General features: G+C 31.4%; 2 protein-coding genes across 2 annotated transcripts in view; both read right to left on the reverse strand.

Annotated features, from left to right (window-relative positions):
* Positions 1-605: 605 nt before the first annotated feature.
* Positions 606-23077, reverse strand: part of LOC134232464 (uncharacterized) — a 28979-nt gene continuing 6507 nt past the window's right edge. Inside the window, exons 3-10 of the mRNA XM_062714426.1 lie at positions 9185-9272; positions 8665-8807; positions 8090-8216; positions 7582-7730; positions 7320-7370; positions 6139-6201; positions 2627-2693; positions 606-1275 (exon numbers count right to left, since the gene is read on the reverse strand). Of these exons, the coding sequence (XP_062570410.1) occupies positions 834-1275; positions 2627-2693; positions 6139-6201; positions 7320-7370; positions 7582-7730; positions 8090-8216; positions 8665-8807; positions 9185-9272 (1130 nt within the window). The 3' untranslated portion in view covers positions 606-833. The remainder of the gene's footprint in view (positions 1276-2626; positions 2694-6138; positions 6202-7319; positions 7371-7581; positions 7731-8089; positions 8217-8664; positions 8808-9184; positions 9273-23077) is intronic.
* LOC134232465 (uncharacterized) lies at positions 16508-19895 on the reverse strand. The gene is made up of 2 exons (XM_062714427.1): positions 19701-19895; positions 16508-17339 (listed from the first exon to the last, which is right to left on the reverse strand). The coding sequence occupies exons 1-2, from the start codon at positions 19778-19780 to the stop codon at positions 16919-16921; spliced, it is 501 nt and encodes a 166-aa protein (XP_062570411.1). The 5' UTR covers positions 19781-19895; the 3' UTR covers positions 16508-16918.

A 23077-nucleotide genomic window follows, 5' to 3' on the forward strand; every position in this document is an offset into this window, starting at 1 on the left:
TTATGCATAAAGTGAACCGGCTTCTTTAAAATATATAGAATTTTTGACTTTCCCTTCGGTTGATAATTTTTATCCATTTCAGACTTATATAAGGCACGAATCAACGATTTCACTGTTAATAACATAAAAAATGAATTATTTCTAAAAATAGATTATAAGGGTTTTAAAGGCATTTGATGAGCAATTGGCTGCATTTTACATTTTTCTCGAACGCTTGTCAATACTAGTAGATACATCTGTGCATATCTTGACCCAAATCAGTACGCTGGGGATTCATGCATATAATCATGAATAGAAAAGACTTTAAAATGTAGTAAAGATTTGTAAATAAACATTAACTAAGTATTTGTGATAATATGTTAGCGTAGTAAAGCAGTCTGATTTGTTATTAAGCTATTAGTTTGGACAAACGGACCGTTAGACAACTTGACGACCGGACAAAAAAAAGATGAAACCTGAAATCCTCATCAGTTTCACCGTTAGGATACTATAATTAATGAACTAATAAAACTAACATTGCAAAAAATGTATTCATTTGATATTTGTTCCTAAATGATCTTATGGGTTTGGTAGTCTTAATTTCAACAAAACTTATTACACGAAACATGTTTCATCTTTTAATCGACTTATGCAAAGTTTATAAAGCATATAATAAAAAAAGACGGAGGTCTTGTTCTTTTTAACTTTTGCCTCTGATATTTACATAAAGAGAATATATACTTAGTTTGTCTTAAAATTTTTCATATCCGATCTTTTTATCCGGAATTAAATAAAAATCAGTATTTAAAATTCATTCACACTCATGGTGGAAAAATCCTCATTTAGCCCATTTCTCATTTCTCTTCAATTTTTTCCACTTCCATTTCCTCAGGTGAGTTTATTACATTATAATAATCAGCATTCTCTGATTGTAAAGTGTTCAAAGCCTCTGATTGAAGAACATCGTCAATGGCATCATCTACTAAATCAATGTAAGGAAACACGTTAATGTAAGCGTTAGGGTCTTTTTCGCTGTGCACTACCTCTACGTATGTTCTGTCTGCATTGTCAGGATCTATATATGGTCCATCTTCGTGTGTTAGAGTTAGAGTAGTTTCTCCTGGTTCGGGCAAATGTTCGTACCCCTCATCTTCTTCCTCTATTATTTCATAGTCGGGATCGGAATACGGACTTTCCGGATTGGTTAATTTCATTTCGTAGGGAGGAGAGTCCTTTGATTTTGGAATACTTGGGAGGCGCATCAATTCTTTTCGTCTTTTTCTCATTGTTATTGCTCTAAATAATTTTTGGGGGAAAAAATCTTTATGTAAATATAGTTTCTGAATTAAAAAAAAATTAAATTATAGTCAATATTTCATAAATACATAAATTTTATGTACATTAACTCTAATATTTTCTGTCTCACTGGTTCTTATGGAGAAGAATTTTACAAGATGATAGTAACTTTTCAGTAATTCTTAATTATAAGTCGTAAAAAGTGAGTTTGGCGCTTCATGTCGATAAATTTGAAAACTCTTCAAAAAAAAAAAAAAAAAAACAATTATGCTAAATTTGTTCAAAATTTTCAAGTGAATTTGTAATGATAAAATGAGAAAAAATGTTTGTAACAACAACAACGACGACAGACAACTGACAAATTTTCTCAGATAAGATCTTTCGGGAGTGCAGCTTGGGATAAAATGTTAATAATTGATATCTAAAAGTCTAGAAAAATAAGGTCATTGACAAGGCAGGGAGTCCGGAGAAAAAAAGGTATAATATATAATTTTTTTCATTTATAAAAACAGTGATGTCCCGTTTAATTCACTAGGCGGCGGAAATAAAGAAAGTGAATGTTATGGAGGTACACAAAAGAACATGTTTTTGTTTTTATGGATTAAAAAAAAAATGCAAGAAAGAAAAAAAAAGTGATGACTTTGTTGTACATTGTGTGAACTTAGGGGACAGACAGTCACCAGGTCGTCATTTATCATGTTATGTTGCGAAGGGTAAGATTTGCCATATTATGGTGAAAGCTAGGTTACCGGATGAGAACAGTTCTATATAAGTCATGTGAAGGAGGCACCGCACGGTAATTACGAATTTAAGTTATTAAAAAGACATTGTAGACAAATTACAAGACAGAAACTCTTGATCATTATGAATAATAATTAGATGTTATGGAAAGTAAATCAAAATTAAAGAACAGTGGTGGAATTTCTCTTTCTAGTTTCTTTATTTGTATTTTTAGCCAAAATTTATACATGTAATCGGAAGAAAAGAATAAAGCAATGTATTTTAATGAAAATGTCTATGAACTACTGAGTATATGGATTTTAGAGAAATTACATGGTAAAAAATAATGTAGGTCCTTTTTATTAAGATTTTACATAGGAAATGCATAAGGAATTATCAAAACTTTGATTCGAAGGAAGGCTAGCTTGGTAGGTTAAATGTGGCAGAATAAAACATGCTTTGTACTTTTAAATTTGTTCAATAGTTCTTAAAAAATTCTATCCTAAAACCAGAAACCTTGTATATGTCCAAAAGGAAGAGTAAAAGTTTTATAATACATTCTATAAGATAGCTATCTTGTTTTGAAATCTTTGATTGATTCTAATTTTAAAAGAAATTTAAGAGCACAGACCTTGTTTTGTATATACTGATTACAAAACTGACGGCAATTGTCAGTGCAACTGCGAATCCCACGGAAACTACAACATACAGTGTACATGAATTGTAACAGCATGGTTACGTAAAAATAATGTGATGTACATTGGATGTTTTACATTGCTCTGGGAAAAATTCGTAACTCTTTCTTTATTTCTTTAAAGATTTATTTAAGGGGGATGTACGGCCACCTTTAGTGCTGTGAGAACAAAATGTAAACATTTCTTCAAATGGCTAAAATACATCATATTTTGAGCAAATTTTAAGTCCTTATGATAAAGATACAATAAATATTCATAACTGAATGCATATTGTGCATACATGTATATAATCTATACTTTTTGCAGAAAAATGCTTTTGATATGCTCATTAGAACTGCGCAGCTACAGAATTCAGCATAGCCTTAAAAAATCCAAAAAAATATGCAAACTGTGCATCAATGTTCTCTCTACAACCATTTGTCGAGAAAATGTCTAAATTTTGCACTTTTAAAAGATAATTTCAAGTTCAAAACAAGGTATCGTTGTCTTCAAAAAGAGTAAAGAACCATGAAAGTAGTTCATGGATAGGAGCACGTGGTCTATTTTTAGCACAGAATTTTGTTTTCCATACCTCTTCTTAATATGGAGGGACATAACAATCTTTAAATGTAGAAGAGAATTACAGTTGCAAAATATTTCAAATAGTATGAACACTTTTAAAAGAGGAAATGTGTTATTATATATAGTATGGCTTGAGGTAATTTATTTAGTATTATTATCGAACAGTTGTTAAATAATGTACTAATTGATATCAAAGAAAAAAATCTTAAACTCTTTGATTTCAGGTAAGGAAAAATGAGCACCATCAAAGTTAAGAATTAAGAGTTTGTAAGTTTACCACAGATAACTTATAATACATATCAAAATTTTAATTATCACCAATGAAACACAAAGACATTAAACACATAAAATCGATATGACTGACCTTGATTTAGTACTTACTAGTACGAGGGGTGATCAAAAAGTTCGCGAACTATCTCTATATCTAAAAAACCACAATTCAGATTAGAAACAAATTTGGTGCACACATAGCCAAACACAAGTTCTATAAAATAGCATATGCTGAATAAAGTTTTGCTCATAATGACGTCATTATGCAGGTACATGTGACGAAAAATGGTTGCCTCACTGGAACTCGTTTAACAAACGACTAAAATATTTATGGTATATCTTTAAAATGCCTTTGAAGTAGCATATAAGAATTTGTTCATAGTTTATTAAGACAAATGACTTCCTACAAATTCAATTAATGATTGGATAGATCGTTTTAGTGAAGGAAGGCAGATGGTTACCGTTAAATATGATACTTGTTATATTGCCCAGTGATATATTAGCAAGTTTGAAAAGGGATGTGTTTTTAATTAAGCAATATGCTATCAAAGACCTCCAATTGACACTTTGAAAAATACTTGAATATTTCAACAATAATATAACTATCAAATACCTAAGATATATCGTTTTCTTTTTGATCTACCCTCGTATACTCTGTCAAATAAACATTTACAATTTTGAATTTAGCGGAGCAACATTTGAAAAGGAATGAAATCATTCAGAGAGGGTTAGGAGATTTAATGAATAAAAAAACTTTTTCTCTTTGCCTTTTTTGTCAAAATTACAATTTTACAGAGTAAAAGAAAAAAAATCAACATTAATAAATATTTTATACCATCTGTAAAATGACGTTTGGTGGTCCTCCCAACTCAGGGAAAAATATTGGGTCCTATTTATAGGTGAGAAAAAAATTCCTAAAATTTTAAACATTTTCGTTGACGGAAGAAAAAAAACGTAATGGGATATAAAAAAAAAAATGAATCGGGCCATTTCTAGGCAGTAGATCGGGAGAGAGGGCAGCCAAATATTTTTATAACAAATTGTCTTATAAGGCTAGTACATGTTCCATCACATACTTAGTAATGCAATTTTTTTTAATCTTTGGCACTATTTTGAAAAACAAACATAGGATTTGTTTTTTTCTTTTTGAGGGGGGGGGGGGGTGGGGTGGGGGGGGGGTATTTTTTTTTTTTTTTTGCGTGATAGACATAGCATATGCAATGGACTTTTCTTTGCAAACATTGTGCTTGCTTCTAAATATCAAAGACACAACTCAATATATTTTATCAAGCTTCGTATGTTCAATGTTGTCAACATAATGAGACATGATGCGTTTTTATGTCCAAACATTACTCCATACAATGTATGGTTCATTGCAAACAATCTAGCTATTTATGTGAGGTGCCTGAAGGAAATCCTATAACTGCCTATTTTTTCTATCTAACTGCTAAACAAAATAGACACATGTACCAACTTTTCGAATGTAAGACATGTAATTACAATTTGTTTTTCATGCACCGCATATTGTTTAATATTTTCAAATTAAATGCTAAGCATCCTCCTTACAGTGCCCCATTTGAAAATAACTTCTATCGCCACAGAAAAAAGACCCGCCGTAATGACATATGTTTAGGACATGTTTTATCTTTTTTCTTGAGTTTTAAAGAAACCAACAAATCATCAAGACTTGTTCCATGAAAAATTAAATATAATCATGGTAATAAACGCATCTATCCACAACAGATATATGCACATGCCAACCACGTGCTCAGTGGAATGATATTATCGAGGAAAGTCGAGCTGTAAACAGAACAGTTTTTCCCGATTTGCTGGAGTGACGTTAAAATCGCTTTTTTTCATTAATCAGACGATGCAATGCAACAAATAAAAGTAGTAAGTAATATAACCTAATGATTATTACTTAGCAATCTCTTGTCTTGATGTTATTATGTTCGCATTTATTCTAAAACCAATGCTATTCGAACTCTGTGTGACAGAGGAATGGCGGACGAAATAAACACATGGCCTCAGGAAGACACCCATATGAAAAATCAAATTTTCAAGAATTATGCATAATGACAAGAAAAAAGCGAAACGAATGATTGTAGCCATATTATCAATGAATCAAACCAATACTATATTCAATGCATTTTTCATCTCGTGAATGCTGTAGCTGCGCAGTTCTAACATGATTAATTTCCTCCTAATTAAAACAAAATAAACTTAATTATTAACTGATTTTGGTCTCTAACAGTAGGTAATTAGTGCATTAGCACTTTGAGTAACTTTGGGCTAGTTTAGTAGAGTATTAAGCGCATTCTTGGTATTTCTTATTTTACACCAGACTAGATTCAATATGGCTTGTACATCCCCCTTAATAACTCTTTATCTGAAATATTTTCACAGCAAAAAATGTAACAAATGACAAAATTAATAAAATGTTTGACATGATATTACCGTGGTTACAATTATTGCGAGAAATCAAACCTAATAAATATTTAAGAATTAAAAAGAATTGTGTTTTCATTTGTTAAATTTGAAAGAAAATAATTTTCTTTTTAGACTTGTAGCCTCAAAGCTCTATGTTAAAAATGACAGAATAGATTTATTAACTTACGAAAGATCGCTGTTTGGGAAAAGTTGGTGTTTGTTTCTTCACTTCCTGCGGACATTGTAGTATCTAAATAAAATATTATTGGGGTTTCAGAGAATAGAGACTGTCTTCATATTTTGCTGCTCTTGTGTAAGATCACACGTTATAAAATTTGTAAAAAAAAAAAAAAAAAAAAAAAAAAAGAGTGTAAAATATATGAATTATGTGCAAGTTGAACGGGAACAAGTATAGATGGACAACAGTTTTTTCTCTTAAATTTATGTTTCAAACATTTTATACAGTAAAGAAATTATTACTATCTAAATCTAGGGCGAAAATGAATGATAGGTTTATGATATTCAAGATATAATATTTGACTATTTCCTGACTATGACCTTAAAGCTTGGCTTTAATTGTACTTAAAGACTAAAGCCTCGTAAATATGTGCAATATCAGATATCTCCATCGATGGAATCATAGCACAAAATTAAAATCCTTAATTAAAGATTCTCAATTACATCATATACATGTACATCATCTAAATCTGAAACATATCAAACATGTAGCCTTTTGGATACATAATACATTTCTTCCTTTAAAAAATCATTCATGTCATTTTTGTTTCAAATTGAATTTTAAATATATTTTGCGTTTCTCAATATTGTTAAAGGGAAGTATTTTTTTTTCGCGTACTCTACCAAAGACCCCTTGTACCTCCTTAACATTAACGGCAAAAAAAAAAAATCCCACAATTTATGGGGATCGGGTTGTGTCTTTTGTGAGGAGCGATAACTTCTACAATTGGTGGCTTACTTTTACACTAGAACAATGGACAAAGGATCTTATACTATATAATTATTAAGCTCAACATTTAATTCAACCAAAATATGGGCTTATTTCGAAGCAGAAATCAGTTTTCCAATCAGGAAAACGACAAGCACTCTACTATCTGGTCTTCAGATATTACCATAACAACATTATGGGAACTAACTAGGACCACTAGAATGGCGTTAATTATCGAACCTGTGCCACAGTGACTATACATGATGAAGGTTATAATGTCAAGTAAACCATCAATTGTGTGCTTCTCGTGAAGGTACACTGGAAGCTATTATCCGTGGAATATTGTCTTAGTCATTTGTGCTCTTATTTCTGGCATGACAACCCTATTATATATATTCTTGAATGATAGATCAATGTTTTACCTGTTATAAAATCCAGCGAAACAGGGAATTCAGAATAAAAATATCTGACACCTGAAAAAGTAAGAAAGAACCGTTTAGCATTTAAAGGTGAATTAAACAATCCGAAAACATACAAAAAGTCTATTGAAACAAGACTTCACTGAGCAAACATGGATGTCTGAAAACATGATGTAGCAATCATCCCCGTCAACAAAAAATATTGCAGTCTGTTTATATGGGATTTCTTGGGGGGAAAATTGACATTGTCTCGAAGAATACTTACAAAAACTAACATTTCCTTTAAGGTGTGCCGGTGTAAGAGATATGAACCTTCTGGACATGAGTAATTTATCTTTGACGGGACAAGTAGAGTTCATTTTGTCTCTGTCTTGATTGTTTGATACAACACAATGCCCAAACCTCTGTAACATTCTAAATTTAAATGAAAGGAGAAAACGTAATTAAGTATTGCCATATTCAGGCAGATTAATTTGAAATTTTATATATTTTTTAATTATAATAATTGATAAATAATTATTGTTCATAATTCAATCTAATTCATTAAGAAAAGAATTTTTTCAAAACATGAAGATAACACTACTAGTATTTAAAAACAACTTAATTTATATTTACAGTAATATTAGTTTAAATATCTAATGCGGTGTCATATATATTGCAGTGCTATATAGTTAGAAAAACTCCAAATAAATAATACAATAAGACAAAAAGACTTGCTTTGTTCATTTTGACATTTTGATTTTGTCATATTAAAATACATTGTGAATAAATACCGGCAAAGTGTTGGTATATCTAGACCTGTAGTTTTAATGGTTGTTTCGTTGTAACAAGAGGCGGCCAAGTTAATAAGATTAAAAGAATTATCTATCAAACTGGGATCTCTACAATGTGGGAGAATGCCTGCAAAACAGAAAATTACAATTATATCTTTGAAAGGTAGTTCTACAATATTTATTTTTATCAGCATGGTCATGATTTTATATGATAGATTGTCTCTTTTTCATGAAGAAAATTTTGATTCAATATTGTGTATATAATTTTTATTTTAATTATTGTGATAGTCATGTTGGTTGTATCTAATACCTTATACAGAGAGTTTAAATGAAATTTGTAAGATATCAGGGTATTGTTAAATTTCTTTTGATATTCATTTATCTTCCATTCTACAATCTCTTCTTCCATTTACATTCTTTATTATAAGATCATCTTTGTAAAACTTTGAAGAAAAAGTCGAGAGATTTCCATTTCCATATAGAATTGATTCTTCTTTAAACTTGCTTTGGAAATCAACTTTAAATTTATATTTTTTAGCTGGCATCGACAAGTGAGAAAACTTCTTTTCACTCACATTGAGAGATGGATTTCCCTGTTAAGTCTTCTAAAGTGTCCTTCATTTGCAGAGCAATAGATCGCCATGTAATCTGGGAACAATTGGAACCGGTGAGGTTTTCTATATTCTTTTTCAAACATGAGACCAGGTTTAATATATTGCTGGAAAATATGCATATGGCATTCATGAAACGTTACAATGTAAATTTTAAAAAAACATTGACATATTTCATTTTTTTTCTGGAGAATTTCATTATTCTTTCAATACATACAGATCATCATGCACTGTTTGTTTTTTTCTTTTTTTTCAAATAGCAATAATATGCATATACAATGACCTTTTTTCCCCCATATACAAAATTTTATTATTTACTTTAGATACAGAAATTCAATGGCATATGTTTATAACTAAAATTCATATCTTTGATATTTTATTTGATTACGTTTAATTAAAAATTGCCTCAATGTAAAATGTATATTATGCTGTACATGTGAATGACTGAAGGTTTTATTTTATGGTCTATATAAAAACCTCTTACCTACAATATTCACTATCACTTGGGATATTATGAACACACAGGTTCTTTATTTCTGTTGTATAAAAAGACTGATTAAGGCACGGATTTTCTGAAAAAAAAAAGATTTAGAAGATAAACATTCGTAGGTTATCAAACTCAAATAATAGTCAAATTTTTTTTTCATCCTAATAGAATTAAACTGACCACACACTTCCACGCCACATAGTTCCCAGCAGACATTCGTGTCATTGGTAAAGCACCATGGCTCCTCTCTATCGAAGTTCCGACAGTAGTTTTCTTTGGCAAGGCGGAACGTATCATAAGCGTGTTCGTGTGGGATCTGGGCATCCCATCGTTAACATGGTCTACCAGTTTCTGTTTCATTTTTCGTTCCTTGATAAAAAACTCCTGGCAATCGACAGTCGTCTGAGATAGATTCTGCTTTACATGTAATTGATTGAAGAAGAAAAATATTTTAGGAAAAAAGGGCTTTTTAAAAGGTATATCATTGTGTTTTTTTAATATCCTTTATATAAAGATTATATCCATTTAGAATAATACCTTTATCTTTATTTTTTCCTCAACCTTAACATTTTTTACTATATCATAAGGATTACACTTGTTTTTTGTATTTTTTCATGCGGTTTTAAATTTGGTTACACACCATTTTTCTCGATGTACTGCTTGCAACCTGTTTTTTTACCCGCAACGTGCTCTAAATTTCAGAACAGAGGTTATTGTGATCAGATTGTAATCAAGCTAATGATAAGTATACGTAGAATGATATTATGAATAAAATTCAGAGGACTTCCCTTCGTTTTATGATTCATTAACAAGCATAGGCATTGAACATTGCGGCTTAGGTTTAGCACTATCCATCCAACTTTAATTGGTTGCAGGCACGAACGAAAGCACAAAAGCCAAAAGCACCTTTATTTCCTTCCGACGCCAACGAATTATAATATCTTAACTATCAGTTATGTCGCTTTAATTTAAAAGAAAAAAAATATTGATATCTCAAGGAGACATTGCCTGATTCTATTCAAAAGTAAAGCAGATAATTGTGTGTTTTTAAAATTCAATGCAAATTAGTTTTATTCGTTTTCCTCTAACCTTGGAATTCAGGGCCAAGAAAAAAAACGATAAATTAGTGATTGTTTTACATATGATGGTAATACATGCAATAATCATCATCATCATTATTTAATTTTGAATTTAAAAAAAAAACAAATAAGACTTTAACGAGGCCGAGTTTAATTTGAGTGCGCGTGACTTTGCGCAGCTTTTTAATTCCATGCAGTCATTTGTGCGACAGTACACCTTTGCTAAATATTTGATTTTAAAACAATATTAAAATTATATGTAACTCCTACTGGTCTGAAAATATGATTTAACGAAAATAGTTAGGAAAGAACGCTGAAATGGCTCTACCGACGTCACCATTTTTGGATTTTGTAGGCAACGCATGCCGCTGAAGACTGACACATAACTCGCTTGTAAGTTCAAGACGTCCATTGATATTACACTAAATACTGATAACAGAACATATAAAGAAGCATACTAGCAATTCAAACATTGCTAATTCTTTTACCAAAAAAATCGTATGTGCCGATAATTCATCTTCACTGATATGTAGTTATACCATAACATGGCAATTTTACAGGCATTGGGCATGAAAAAATATACACAGTAATTAATTCCTAGAGCAAAGTACGTTTTGGATTTTTTTTTCTTTTTTTTTTCTTTCTTTCTTTTTTTTGTAATTTCACAATTTGGTGATTTTTTACAATAACTTTCATGTATTTGAATGAAAAAGAAATCTCGAAAGAAATTTTGATATGGTCTCCTAAAAAATCGGGTTGGTAAGCATTCTATCTTTTTTATCTTAAAACAATAATTACAACAGTAAAAATTACTTATCAAAAAATTATCAAAATCCCTAGGTCAGAAATAATTAGACTCGGCTTCGTTAAATAACCATGTAGTATACAAAACTGTGTCAGGTAACTTGTTGATTATTGTAAATCGAGGACTTTCATTCCGTATATAAGATATTATTTTTTATATATTTATGTTGTGACTTTTAAAAAAGTTAAATATAAGAAGAAAACATTTCACAATCAACAATGTTATTAAGTAACTGCCTCTTATACTGAGAAGTAAATTACCTGTAGCGGAATACAAAAAGGTTCCAATAAACAATCTTAATGTTATCATTTCAGTTTTGTTACATTACAGTTACATGTTGAGTTCATTTCTATCAAGAGGGAATATATTGAAAAGCTGAAACAATTTACAAAACAAAATTTGCGTGTTAGGTTTATCTCTATAAAAAGGAAAACATATTGAAAAACTTAAACAATTTACAAAACAAAAGTTACATATTGAGTTAATCTCTATAAAGAGGGAAACATATTGAAAAAACTGAGACAAGAAACAAAATCAAGACAGGGTTAAACTTCCTCTCTGAGTACACACTGTAAGAAATAATGAAAGAAAGAATGTAAGGATCTTTTAACATTTCCTCTGTGTAATAATTTTCCTATAAAAATATAAACTGATATATATTTTTTGCGCACATCTTTAAAGCAATAGTCAAATTGTTATAATTTTAAAGACTGTAACTTCTGTTAAATCAGTATGTACTAGTATATTATAAACCTCCAAAGCTTAAAAAAGATTTTTTAAAGTTTGTATCCTTCATGTAAATAGTATACAAGAAACATATATTGACGCAAGCGTCAAAAATCGGCCGCAAACTAATTAATTGTTCCTTTTATGAAGCAACTGAAGACTGAAATGGTGATCTGTTTTAAAATATCTTATATTTACCTATTAATATATATCCTTGTGACATTAAACGCTTGAGCACGACATTGAATGATTTTCTTAATTATATAATGCATGTTCAGTATTACATGTATAAGCAAAGTACCCCTGGTCCTCTGCGTCAACAAACCATGGGCCTGTACGTATAATTAAGAGGCATTTACATTAAAAGTTTAAAACTAAAGTTTAATGTAATCTACAACTAGATATGCAATGTAGTTTTAATTTAATAAAAACGCAACAAATATGTGGGGCTCCTTGCTCTCTCTTAGAGGAAAAAACTAAACTACCTCTAGATCCGCCACTACATTTCTTCTCTTTCAGTTTTCTTTTGAGTTGTTAGCGGGAAAATTCTTGGCACATTGTAAAACGTGTATTATCCTCGTTTGCTGGGGCAACATCTCGTTATATTCTGTATCCTGCTAGGTCTTTTGATGAATTATTATTTAACCATATTTTTGAAGATTTTTATATATGTACATGTGTACGTCATTTTGGAATAAATACGTACAACAAATCCTGTTTCAATAGAGAAAGTAAAATTGTGCAATATACATAACGCGGTCTTTGCTTTAGACTATGCCCAACAAATGTCCTATTTTTCTCCGCACCTCAAACATGTCTAAGTTTCTCAAACAGGATTGGATGAAATATTTACTTCATTCTTTATTAAAAAAATAATTTTATGTTTACTGTGTGATCTTGTTAAACATTTAGACGCTCTTTTTTATATACTATTTTATTAATGTTAAATATTTTTATTTAAATTGTTTTAACTCCGCAGAAACGCACAGCGACTTCAAACTTTCATATCATATAACCGACCGCCTTCTGGCGGCCGGTAATCAAAAAGATGTAATTCATATAACATACACATATAAAGTTGCACGTCAGTGTAGTTTGATTACTATGGGTATTAATAAACAATACAGCTCCGCACACGCATTAAGCTCACATATGGATTTTTGCACAATTTAACGTCACATTTTTCAATGCGAATTTGTTTAACAAGGCAGCATAATATATTTTGAAATGATTTTAACCTCTTTTTTATTTCACTTACTTAAAACATAATTTACACAGACTATTAATTGGTAAGATTATGATATGCTAGTGGTTAATGGATTTTGATAGTTCTCAAATGGTTTTCTATGGTTTCTCGTTAAAGGCAACCATCTTTGTACACGTTCTTTTGCAAGCAGTTCTTTGTATTGCCTAAAGAGAGGAACAGTACAGCTCATGTAAAGTATCAACTATAAAACTTACGAACTGAATGATTTGAACGAGAATCCCGATAAAGTTGACAATAAAAAAATTAAAGTCATCACGTATATCTTTGAGCTTGGTTGTTAGTTTACCATTAAAATCTTTCTCGAGTAAAAATATCCAAATATACTCACCGTCAATAGAAACGCAACACCCCAATTTTAGGGGTGAAAATTATATACGGGATATAACTATGTACTAAAAAAGTTAGGACATCTTTTACTTTGCCAAATCAGTTATTTAACGGTTGAATGATTTTCATTCCATTACCGGAAGTTAATTTTTAGCTCCCTGAACAGAAATCAAAAATTAGCATTTTTGATAAAATTATTGAAAATATTTTGGGTTTTCAAGGTTTTGTACCTGTTAATTATAAGTCTTGTACTAAAAGTCCGTAAAAATATCCTTCTTTCTCTTCCGGATGTGATGCCTGTATTTCCTCAAAGTAACTGAAAGCACGTATTTTCATTGCTTATGTTGGAAATTTTCAAAATAAAGAAAAGGGAGAGCTACAGATGCAAATACACACTACATAACGACTTTTCGGGCTCATGTGTTTCAAAAGCATGAATGACAGTTCCTTGACCGGAAGTCCAAGGGTTACTACACTACCCCAAGTTAGAGATAATTCGACCTCAGTATCTGAAAAACAGGCATTTGATAAAGGACAAGAATATTTATTTCGCTCAGATTAAGACATTGATAAACTTAATGTATCGTAGAATTCGGGCTGCTTATGTTGTACCTGGCGGACTAGCACGTTTTAATTGAATGGTCGGAAGGGGGGATGTTTTAGAGTTATGTGTTACTTTATAAGGTTTAAAGATAAGATTAAGAATGAAAACATAAATGTAAAAAGTAAATTTACAAAACAATGATACTTCATTTAAACTTAAAAGTTATCTTTAGACCTTAGAAAGTAACACATAACTTTTAAAACATCCCCCCTTCCGACTATTCAATTAAAACGTGCTACTCCGCCATGTACAACATAAGCAGCCCGAATTCTACCATGCATTAAGTTTATCGATGTCTTAATCTGAGCGAAATAAATATTCTTGTCCTTTTTTAAATGCCTGTTTTTCAGATACTGAGGTCGAATTTTCTCTAACTTGGCGTAGTGTAGTAACCCTTGGACTTCCGGTCAAGGAACTGTCAGTTATGCTTTTGAAACACATGAGCCCGAAAAGTTGTTATGTAGTGTATATTTGCATCTGTAGCTCTCCCTTTTCTTTATTTTGAAAATTTCCAACATAAGCAATGAAAATGCGTGCTTTCAGTTACTTTGAGGAAATGCTGGCATCACATCCGGAAGAGAAAGAAGGATATTTTTCCGGACTTTTAGTACAAGACTTATAATTAACAGGTACAAAACCTTGAAAACCCAAAATATTGTCAATAATTTTATGAAAAATGCTAATTTTTGATTTCTGTTCATGGGGCTAAGAATCAACTTCCGGTAATGGAATGAAAATTATTCAACGGTTAAATAACTGATTTGGCAAAGTAAAAGATTTCCTAAATTTTTTGGTACATAGTTATATCCCGTATGTAATTTTCACCCCTAAAATTAGGGTGTTGCGTTTCTATTGACGGTGAGTATATGAAACAGATATGTCAGACTCTGTGAAGCTAAAATAGTAAACAAAATGTATTGGTTTATAACTCGAAAACCACGAAAATCAAAACATACAAATATTCAGGTTTCACAGTATCTAGTTGGATAGTTTAATTATGTACCCAGTTGCACGTGGTGCATATCTAATCACACGTAAGGATATGTCCGATTTTGCAGTGTACGAAAATATAGAGTGTATAAGATTGAAGAAAAAATTGATATAGGTTAAACACTTTTTAACTATATGATATACTGGTAACTTCAGCTGTGTTAAGTCAATTCTTAAAGCTGTATAGTGTAACCATGTATTTTCCACATGCACATCGAAACTATACACATTAACTATGAAATCACATCTTAAGACTGTTTTGATTGAAATTATTTACATTATTTGAATTCTAAACACCCCAGGGTCATTAATTTATTATAATGTTTGAATTTGTTGAAATAATTGACAAACTAGTATATGTTAAATTAAGAAATAACTTACACATTGAAAGATGTTATAACAAATACCTTTATTTTTTCCAGAGTTTTTTGTTTTTTAAGAATGATAATGTACCACAGTACAAACTAAAATCATGTAAAAATTGTAAACGAAATGTGTTATACTTATATCAGATTATAGGAGTGTTGAATAATAATAACCCATGAATTACTTTTTCTGAGATATCCTAAAAACTTAAAGGTACTTGGACACAGATTTGAAGTTAATATTTTCTCATTTTTTCTATATAATATCACGAATTATATATTTAAATAGCATTTCACACAAAAATTAATTAAAAATTTTATTTCATTTAAAAGTTATTAAAACTTTAAATTTTTTGGCGGGTTTGATTGACACATCCTTGCACTTTCACGAATTTTAACTTTATTCTTAATCCTTAGGAAAAGTGGCAATTTTGATGTGTTTTAATGAGAAAAATTATAAACTTTTATCAAGAAAAATAATTTTATTCAGAGTAGAAATGTTAGAAAGCAAAACACCTTCACAAGTATCGTCATTCCGAACACAGAGTTTAGCAAATCGAGCACAGTTTTTGTAAACAGGGCTCGAGTTCTGTTATTGTTTATATTTAGAATTCACCGGGTGCATTCAATCGTCAGTCTGCTTACCACAACTGCACGGACTGACGATATATTGTGTGTTTGTTTTGCTTTCGAACGTGTATACTCTGAATTTTCTGGATTATAGTATTACTATTTTTCATTTATACAAAACGAGATTGCCACTTTTCCTAAGGATTAAGAATAAAGTTAAAATTTTTGAGAGTGCAAGGATATGTCTATCAAACCCGCCGAAAAATTTGAAATTTCAATATCTTTTAAACGAAATAAGATTTTTAATTAATTTTTGTGTGAAATGCTATTAAAATATAGAAGTCGTAATAATATAGAGAAAATAATAACTTCAAACCTGTGTCCAAGTACGTTTAAGTGTTCGATGTATATGGGTTCAAAAAAGGATCCTAAGGATGATGTGCCTTTCGACCCTCGGTTTATTCACAAAAAATTAAATATCTAACTTTTACTTAATTTTTTCATGAACTTAAAACTCAATGACATGTGTAACCTCAAAGAATACCAACAGTAATTCTAACCAAAAATAGAAACATATTTTGGATGAATTTTATCTTAGGTTTGGTTATGGTACTAGTATGTTTACAATCCTTCGTCCATTCAGTGAAATTTGGCACCGCCCATCTTTTGAAAGCCTTAAAATATACGAGTGGAAGAATTTACATTTTTCTTGTTTGGATGGTCACTGTATTTCAACGACATCTACCTTTACGTGAAAGGAGAAAATTGTACCCACTGCGCTTAATATTGTTGTGTAGAAAAAATTGTAAGAATTAATTGGCCTTTCCCATTATTAACAAATCCACTAAACTGTTGTGTTATAGGGCTTATCCGGTATGACGTTAAGGGACTAATAAACGAACAAATAAAACTGACAAATGAATGCATATAATGTATTGATAACTTTTCCGAAATTATCTTTTGGTTTGGTAGCACATTTATGGTCGGAAAATCCTCGTTTATGTCTTTATTTCGTCCACATCTATTTTCTCAGTTACGTTTATTGTAGCAGCATTCTCTGTTTGTAAATTGTCCACAGCCCCTGATTTCAAAGAATCGTCTATTGCATCATCAACTAAATCAATATAAGGGGGAACGTTAATGTAATCATTAGGTTCTTTTTCGCTATGCACTACATCTAAATATGTTCCATCTGCATTGTTAGGATCTATATATGGCCCATCTTCGTCTGTTAAAGTAGTTTCTCCTGATTCGGGCAAATGTTCGTAACCCTCATCTTGTTCCTCTACGATTTCATAGTTGGGATCGGAATACGGATTTTTTGGATTGGTTAAATTCATTTCGTATGGAGAGTCTTTCAATTTTGGAATACTTGGGAGGCGCATCAATTCTTTTCGTCTTTTTCTCAGTGTTATTGCTCTATATGATTTTGAAAAAGAAATCATGTTAATATATTTTCAAGATTAAGAAACCTTTGTTTAAATTTATATAATAAAATATATGAAACTAAGAAGGATATTAAATATCAAACATTAAACAATAAACACGGCTCTATGAGACATCGGTTTTGGATCAGGTACCATAATGATTGCGAAGTAACGGTAATTTATTTACAATGAACATAAATAGGTTTATAATTTTAAAATTGTATGATTAATGGCCTATATAATTACAATGAAAAACTTCAATCAGTACCCAGCTAGGATAAGGCTGCCCGTAAAATATCAAACTTCTCAAACTGTAGTAACTTCTCTGAACTACCTATATATGACGTCATAATAGAATATGACGTCAAGTCACTGCATACTTGAGCTGACATGACGGGGAAAGTGTCATAATTATTACACGGCATGTAGATTTATTATGGGGATTTGTGTTTAATTCAAGAGTAAGGTTTGTTTTTTTAAGCTTGTGTGTGCTGTTATAATTTTTAACATTTGATATTTAAATATCTCCATCCTTTTGCTTCTCCGATATGCATATATTCAAGCAATAGCAAAAAATTATGTTTGAAACGCTCCCCTTACACTTTCGAAGACAGAGTTAGAATTTATGAATCGTGTTTATGTTGGACTGGCACAAGTGAAAGACAAGGATGAATTGAAGATATTTTGCGTGAATCTAAAAGAGAAGTTTGTCTTCTAACTGAATTTTGCTACGGAATCGTATGTAGTTTATCCGTTTGTGTATAAATCGCGATAAAGAGTGGAAAATACCCCTTCTTACGTTGGTAATTTTAATTCATCGTAAAATTATTTCTTAAGAAGAAAAAATTAAACCTCCCCCCAGCACTTTTTAAGTACAATGGATCACGATCAATTGGTTTATGAAACAAACTTTGCACAATAATTGTGTTATGCACTTGTGCCGATGCGATTTTTGTGCAACATTTAAGAATATCAAAAATGTTTTTTTTTGTTTCATCATCATGTTTATCACTGAATTATATCGTTTTAAAAAAACGTAGAGCATGTCTTGCGTATTGGATCAACTGAGAGATAGCACAGAGTCAGACACATCTGTTTTATATTTGGATATTGACTTGAAAAAGACGTTTATGATAATAAAACAACCAAGCTCTATGAAAAAAACATGATATCTTTAATTTTTCTACCGTTAATTTCCTTTACTTAAGCATCAATACACCTTCATCACCTGCATATGGCGTTTATGTATTAGTTGATTCAATATGCAAGAGCATGTTCTGCGTATGAACAATTTCTAAAACACGGTATATTATTGACAAATAAGTTGATGAAACAAGAACATCAGCAGTCTCGCTCTGTATCGTTTTATGGACTTTGATATTGAATACTGTTCGTTATCTCCATATCCCCCATGGACCCTTTGTCCAGGTTATAAGGGTATATTGCTAGGTATAAGTGTGATTAGTTGAATTTTTAATCAATTACGTCATCACGTATATCTTTAAGCTTTCTTGTTAGCTTACCATAAACGTATTTTTCTACTAAAATATTCAAAAGAGATTTGGAGATAACGAATGGCATTCAATATCATACCAATATTCAAGTCCATAAAACAAAACAAATAGGAGCAGAACAATCATGGACACCCAAAACATCAGAGGTGGGATCAGGTGCCCTGGAGGAATGAACATCCCCTGCCGACCGGACACACCCACCGTATGCTCCTTGTCAGAAAAACACATGTGTAAGAATATGTAGTCTCTTTAAATTCAAGCTCATTCTGATAAATCAAGTCTACATATGAATGTAAAAAACAATTGTTATTCTATTTTTTTGTCCCTATTTTACACAATTTGAATTCGAAAAAAAAAAATATAAATAAAATAAGAAAAATAAGAGTTCCATGTGATGTCCACCTATACCCTGAATCTCTAAGCTTTAATTCTAACTCCCAGAACCATGTCTAGTTTACCTTTTATTTCAATAGAATATATTGGCACAATATTGTGATCCAAAGTCTACTTTTAAGAGGGCTTTAATACACTCAATTAAATTTGCACTATTTTCTAAAAGTAACATTGGCGATTCTTGTCAACAAATTTGAATTCTCATTATAAAAGAAAAGCTTCTTTAACCCAAGTTTGGTTAAAATTTGTCCAGTTGTTTCAAGAAATAAAATAAGAAAAATTTGCACAACAACGGCAGCAGAAAACTGACAAATAGTTCACTTTAGCGTGTAGCTCGGGATAACAGAAACTTTTAGTCTGTAGTTAAAAGTCTAGAAAATTGAGGAAGAGTGAAGGTTTTATAAGCATTTTAAACAAATGTTGAAGGAAAAATCAAGAACACAGACCTTATTTTGTATATGCTGATTGCAAAACTGATGGCAAATATTAGTGCAACCGCAAATCCCACCGCAACTACAACAAACATGAATCAAACAACATGATCATGTAAGATTAATATACCGCTACTGATTTTTTTATTTGCTATAGAAGAACAAGGCAGTAAAATGTGAATAATTTTCTTGAAATCACTGTGAATAGACTAATCCCTGTGCATAAGTCACATGAGGTACAGTGCAGGGAACTAATTTTGTTACAAAAACCAGCATCAGGATCAGCATAAGTAGGATCAGGATAGAGCTAGCATCAGCATCAGCATTTAAAAAAACAGCATAACTTGGATCAGCATCAGCAAGCAAAGGATAGAACTAGCATTGACCTATTTTAAAACCAGCATTGACCTACTTAAAATCAGGATTATCCTGGTTTACTAAAACTACAGATTTGATTTTCACAAAACGAAACCGCAAATAGGCATTCCTATTGGAATCAGGACAACTCGCCCCCAAGACAACTCGCCCCCAACACCTGTTAAGACAACTCGCCCCCAATTTAGGACAACTCGCCCCCACTCAGGACAGCTCGCCCCCACTGTAGAGACAACTCGCCCCCATTTCACGCAAATTCACTTGGCTGACTGATTGAGACACGGACTTACTGAAAAAAATATTAAAAAGATAAATATTCTTAGGTTATCAAACAAAAGAAAGGATTCTTCTCATATTTCTAATATTTAAAAATTAATGAAATTTTCAAAGAATCAAGAAGACAATATCAGTCAGTGACAGTATCAGTGAAATTAAATTTTACCGTTTTATATTAGAGGCAAGATCAGGTCAATGTCTTTATCTTTTTCCTTGATATTAAGAATTAAAAAAAAATACTGTTGCCAATCATGTGATGCCTACTTCTCTTTCAAAAGTTTAAAGATTGTTCTTTTTGCATAAAACATATAATTATATCGGGTTAATAGCATGATATTACCAAATTTACATAAATAATTCAACTTAACTGAATATTGGCTTATCTGAATTTTCTCTGTTTTTCTTAATTTTTAGGATATATTAGTTATTTTCATATGCTTCCTACATTTAACTTTTTCTTATTTTTCACCTATTAATAAATTTGTCTTATAAATGTAGAAAATGATACAAAACAAAAAGTTTTGATCGTTTACTAAGAGAGAAGAAATACTTTTTTTATGGATTCTTGGCTCAAATCTGCATTTTGATATGAAGCGTTTAAAGGTCAACAAGGTTCTAGATTATTTGGAAAGAAGGATATCGGGATAACGAACAGTATTCAATCTCAATCCCATAAAACAATACAAAATAAGAGCAGATCTAGAGCAAATACGGACCCCCAAAACATCAGAGGTGGGATCAGGTGCCTTGGAGGAGTCAGCATCCCCTGCCGACCGGTCATACTCGCCGTGTGCTCCTTGTCATGATCAGGAAATAACGGAAAAAAATCCGTCGTCAATTCAGTGTATAAATAATGGACTAACAATAAGTCAGTCAACATTTGACTATGTGATAAATTAACCTCGTTTTAGAAATTGTTCATACGTAGTGCATGCTCTTGCGTATAGAATCAATATATATATATATATATATATATATATATATATATATATATATATATATATATATATATATATATATAAAGCACAAAGAAATTCACTTTTACATGGATACCCACTTCCGCCCCAGCCCGGGGTTGAACTCTCGACCTTCGGAATCTGTCTCCTAGCAGTGCAGGAACAGCGCGCTAGACCGCTCGGCTATCTAGGCAAGTTATAAAAACTTGCTTTCGATGCCGATGGAATTCTCGCGGCGCTGCCCAACACTACACGGTCATTGAGAATAGAAGTGAGATACAGTTATTTGGACATTAGTTTTAACAGAGGATTGTTACCAATACATGTTGTAATGAAATTATTATTTTAAAGCACATTTTACACCAACTCTTAAACTAACCTAACTGCCCTAAGTGAAGAAATATTAACATAGAAAGCACAAAGAAATTCACTTTTACATGGATACCCACTTCCGCCCCAGCCCGGGGTTGAACTCTCGACCTTCGGAATCTGTCTCCTAGCAGTGCAGGAACAGCGCGCTAGACCGCTCGGCTATCTAGGCAAGTTATAAAAACTTGCTTTCGATGCCGATGGAATTCTCGCGGCGCTACCCTACACTACACGGTCATTGAGAATAGAAGTGAGATACAGTTATTTGGACATTAGTTTTAACAGAGGATTGTTACCAATACATGTTGTAATGAAATTAATTATTATTTTAAAGCACATTTTACAACAACTCTTAAACTAACCTAACTGCCCTAAGTGATATATATATATATATATATATATATATATATATATATATATATATATATATATATATATATATATATATATATATATATATATGTATGTATATATAAAGCACTAAAAATGACCAACGACACGAACAATAAAAATTGTCAAATTTTCGGGACGCCCTGTCCCTTCCTCAGGACAAAGAAAAAAGTTAAAAAGTCATAAGAACAAAGGAAAAATAGAAACAAAAACAACTAGCACTACTACTAAACTACTAACACTAGATATTTACATACTTAATTACATGTTGAATTCGAAATTTTTAAGAACAATAATAAAGAAAGAAATCCGGACCGCTATGAAATGCGTCCGGTCTATCGGGTATACTCGGGTGAAGTGCGATTTACATAATTGAACGAATTAATTATGCTAATTAATTACGACAATCAGTAAATCGTACATTGTTTCATTCTCTCAAAATGGCGTAACTTTACTTAATAAAGAATAATCAAAGAAAGATAAGATGGCAGGGATATTTAAACATATGAATTATGATCCATTATAAATTTTGAAATATTTAAAGACTTATTACCGGGAAAAAATAATTAACAAAGGTAAAAGCAGTACATAGTTATGTGGGTTGTTTGAGAGTTGGTGACGCAAATTGACTGTAGAGTTTACACTAAATTGAGAGAATAATCTTGTTTAGTATCATCAGGAATTGGGTCTAGTTTACGTTCATTCTGGTGAAGTCATTCAGTTTGTTAATACCATTAGGGCGGAATGACTTCAATCTGTGCATCCAGAACTTTTCTTTGCTTTTTCTCTGAGCATCTGTCCATCTTGGGTTATGGTCAATCACCACTACTGTCATATCCTCCCATTTGTGACCCTCAAGGTTGAAATGTTCCCCAACGGGTTCATTGAGTTTTTTGGTCCTAATGGTCGAACGGTGGTTATTGACTCTCCTGCGGAGATCTCCTGTTTCACCAATATACTGTTTGGAGCAAACTTTGCAACTGATGAGATAAATGCAGTTGTCAGTATGACAGGACAAATTCCCTA

Source organism: Saccostrea cucullata, unplaced genomic scaffold, assembly GCF_032062105.1.
Source record: "Saccostrea cucullata isolate Sc308-1 unplaced genomic scaffold, CSIRO_AGI_Scuc_v1 ctg8380, whole genome shotgun sequence".
Lineage (NCBI taxonomy): Eukaryota > Metazoa > Mollusca > Bivalvia > Ostreida > Ostreidae > Saccostrea > Saccostrea cuccullata.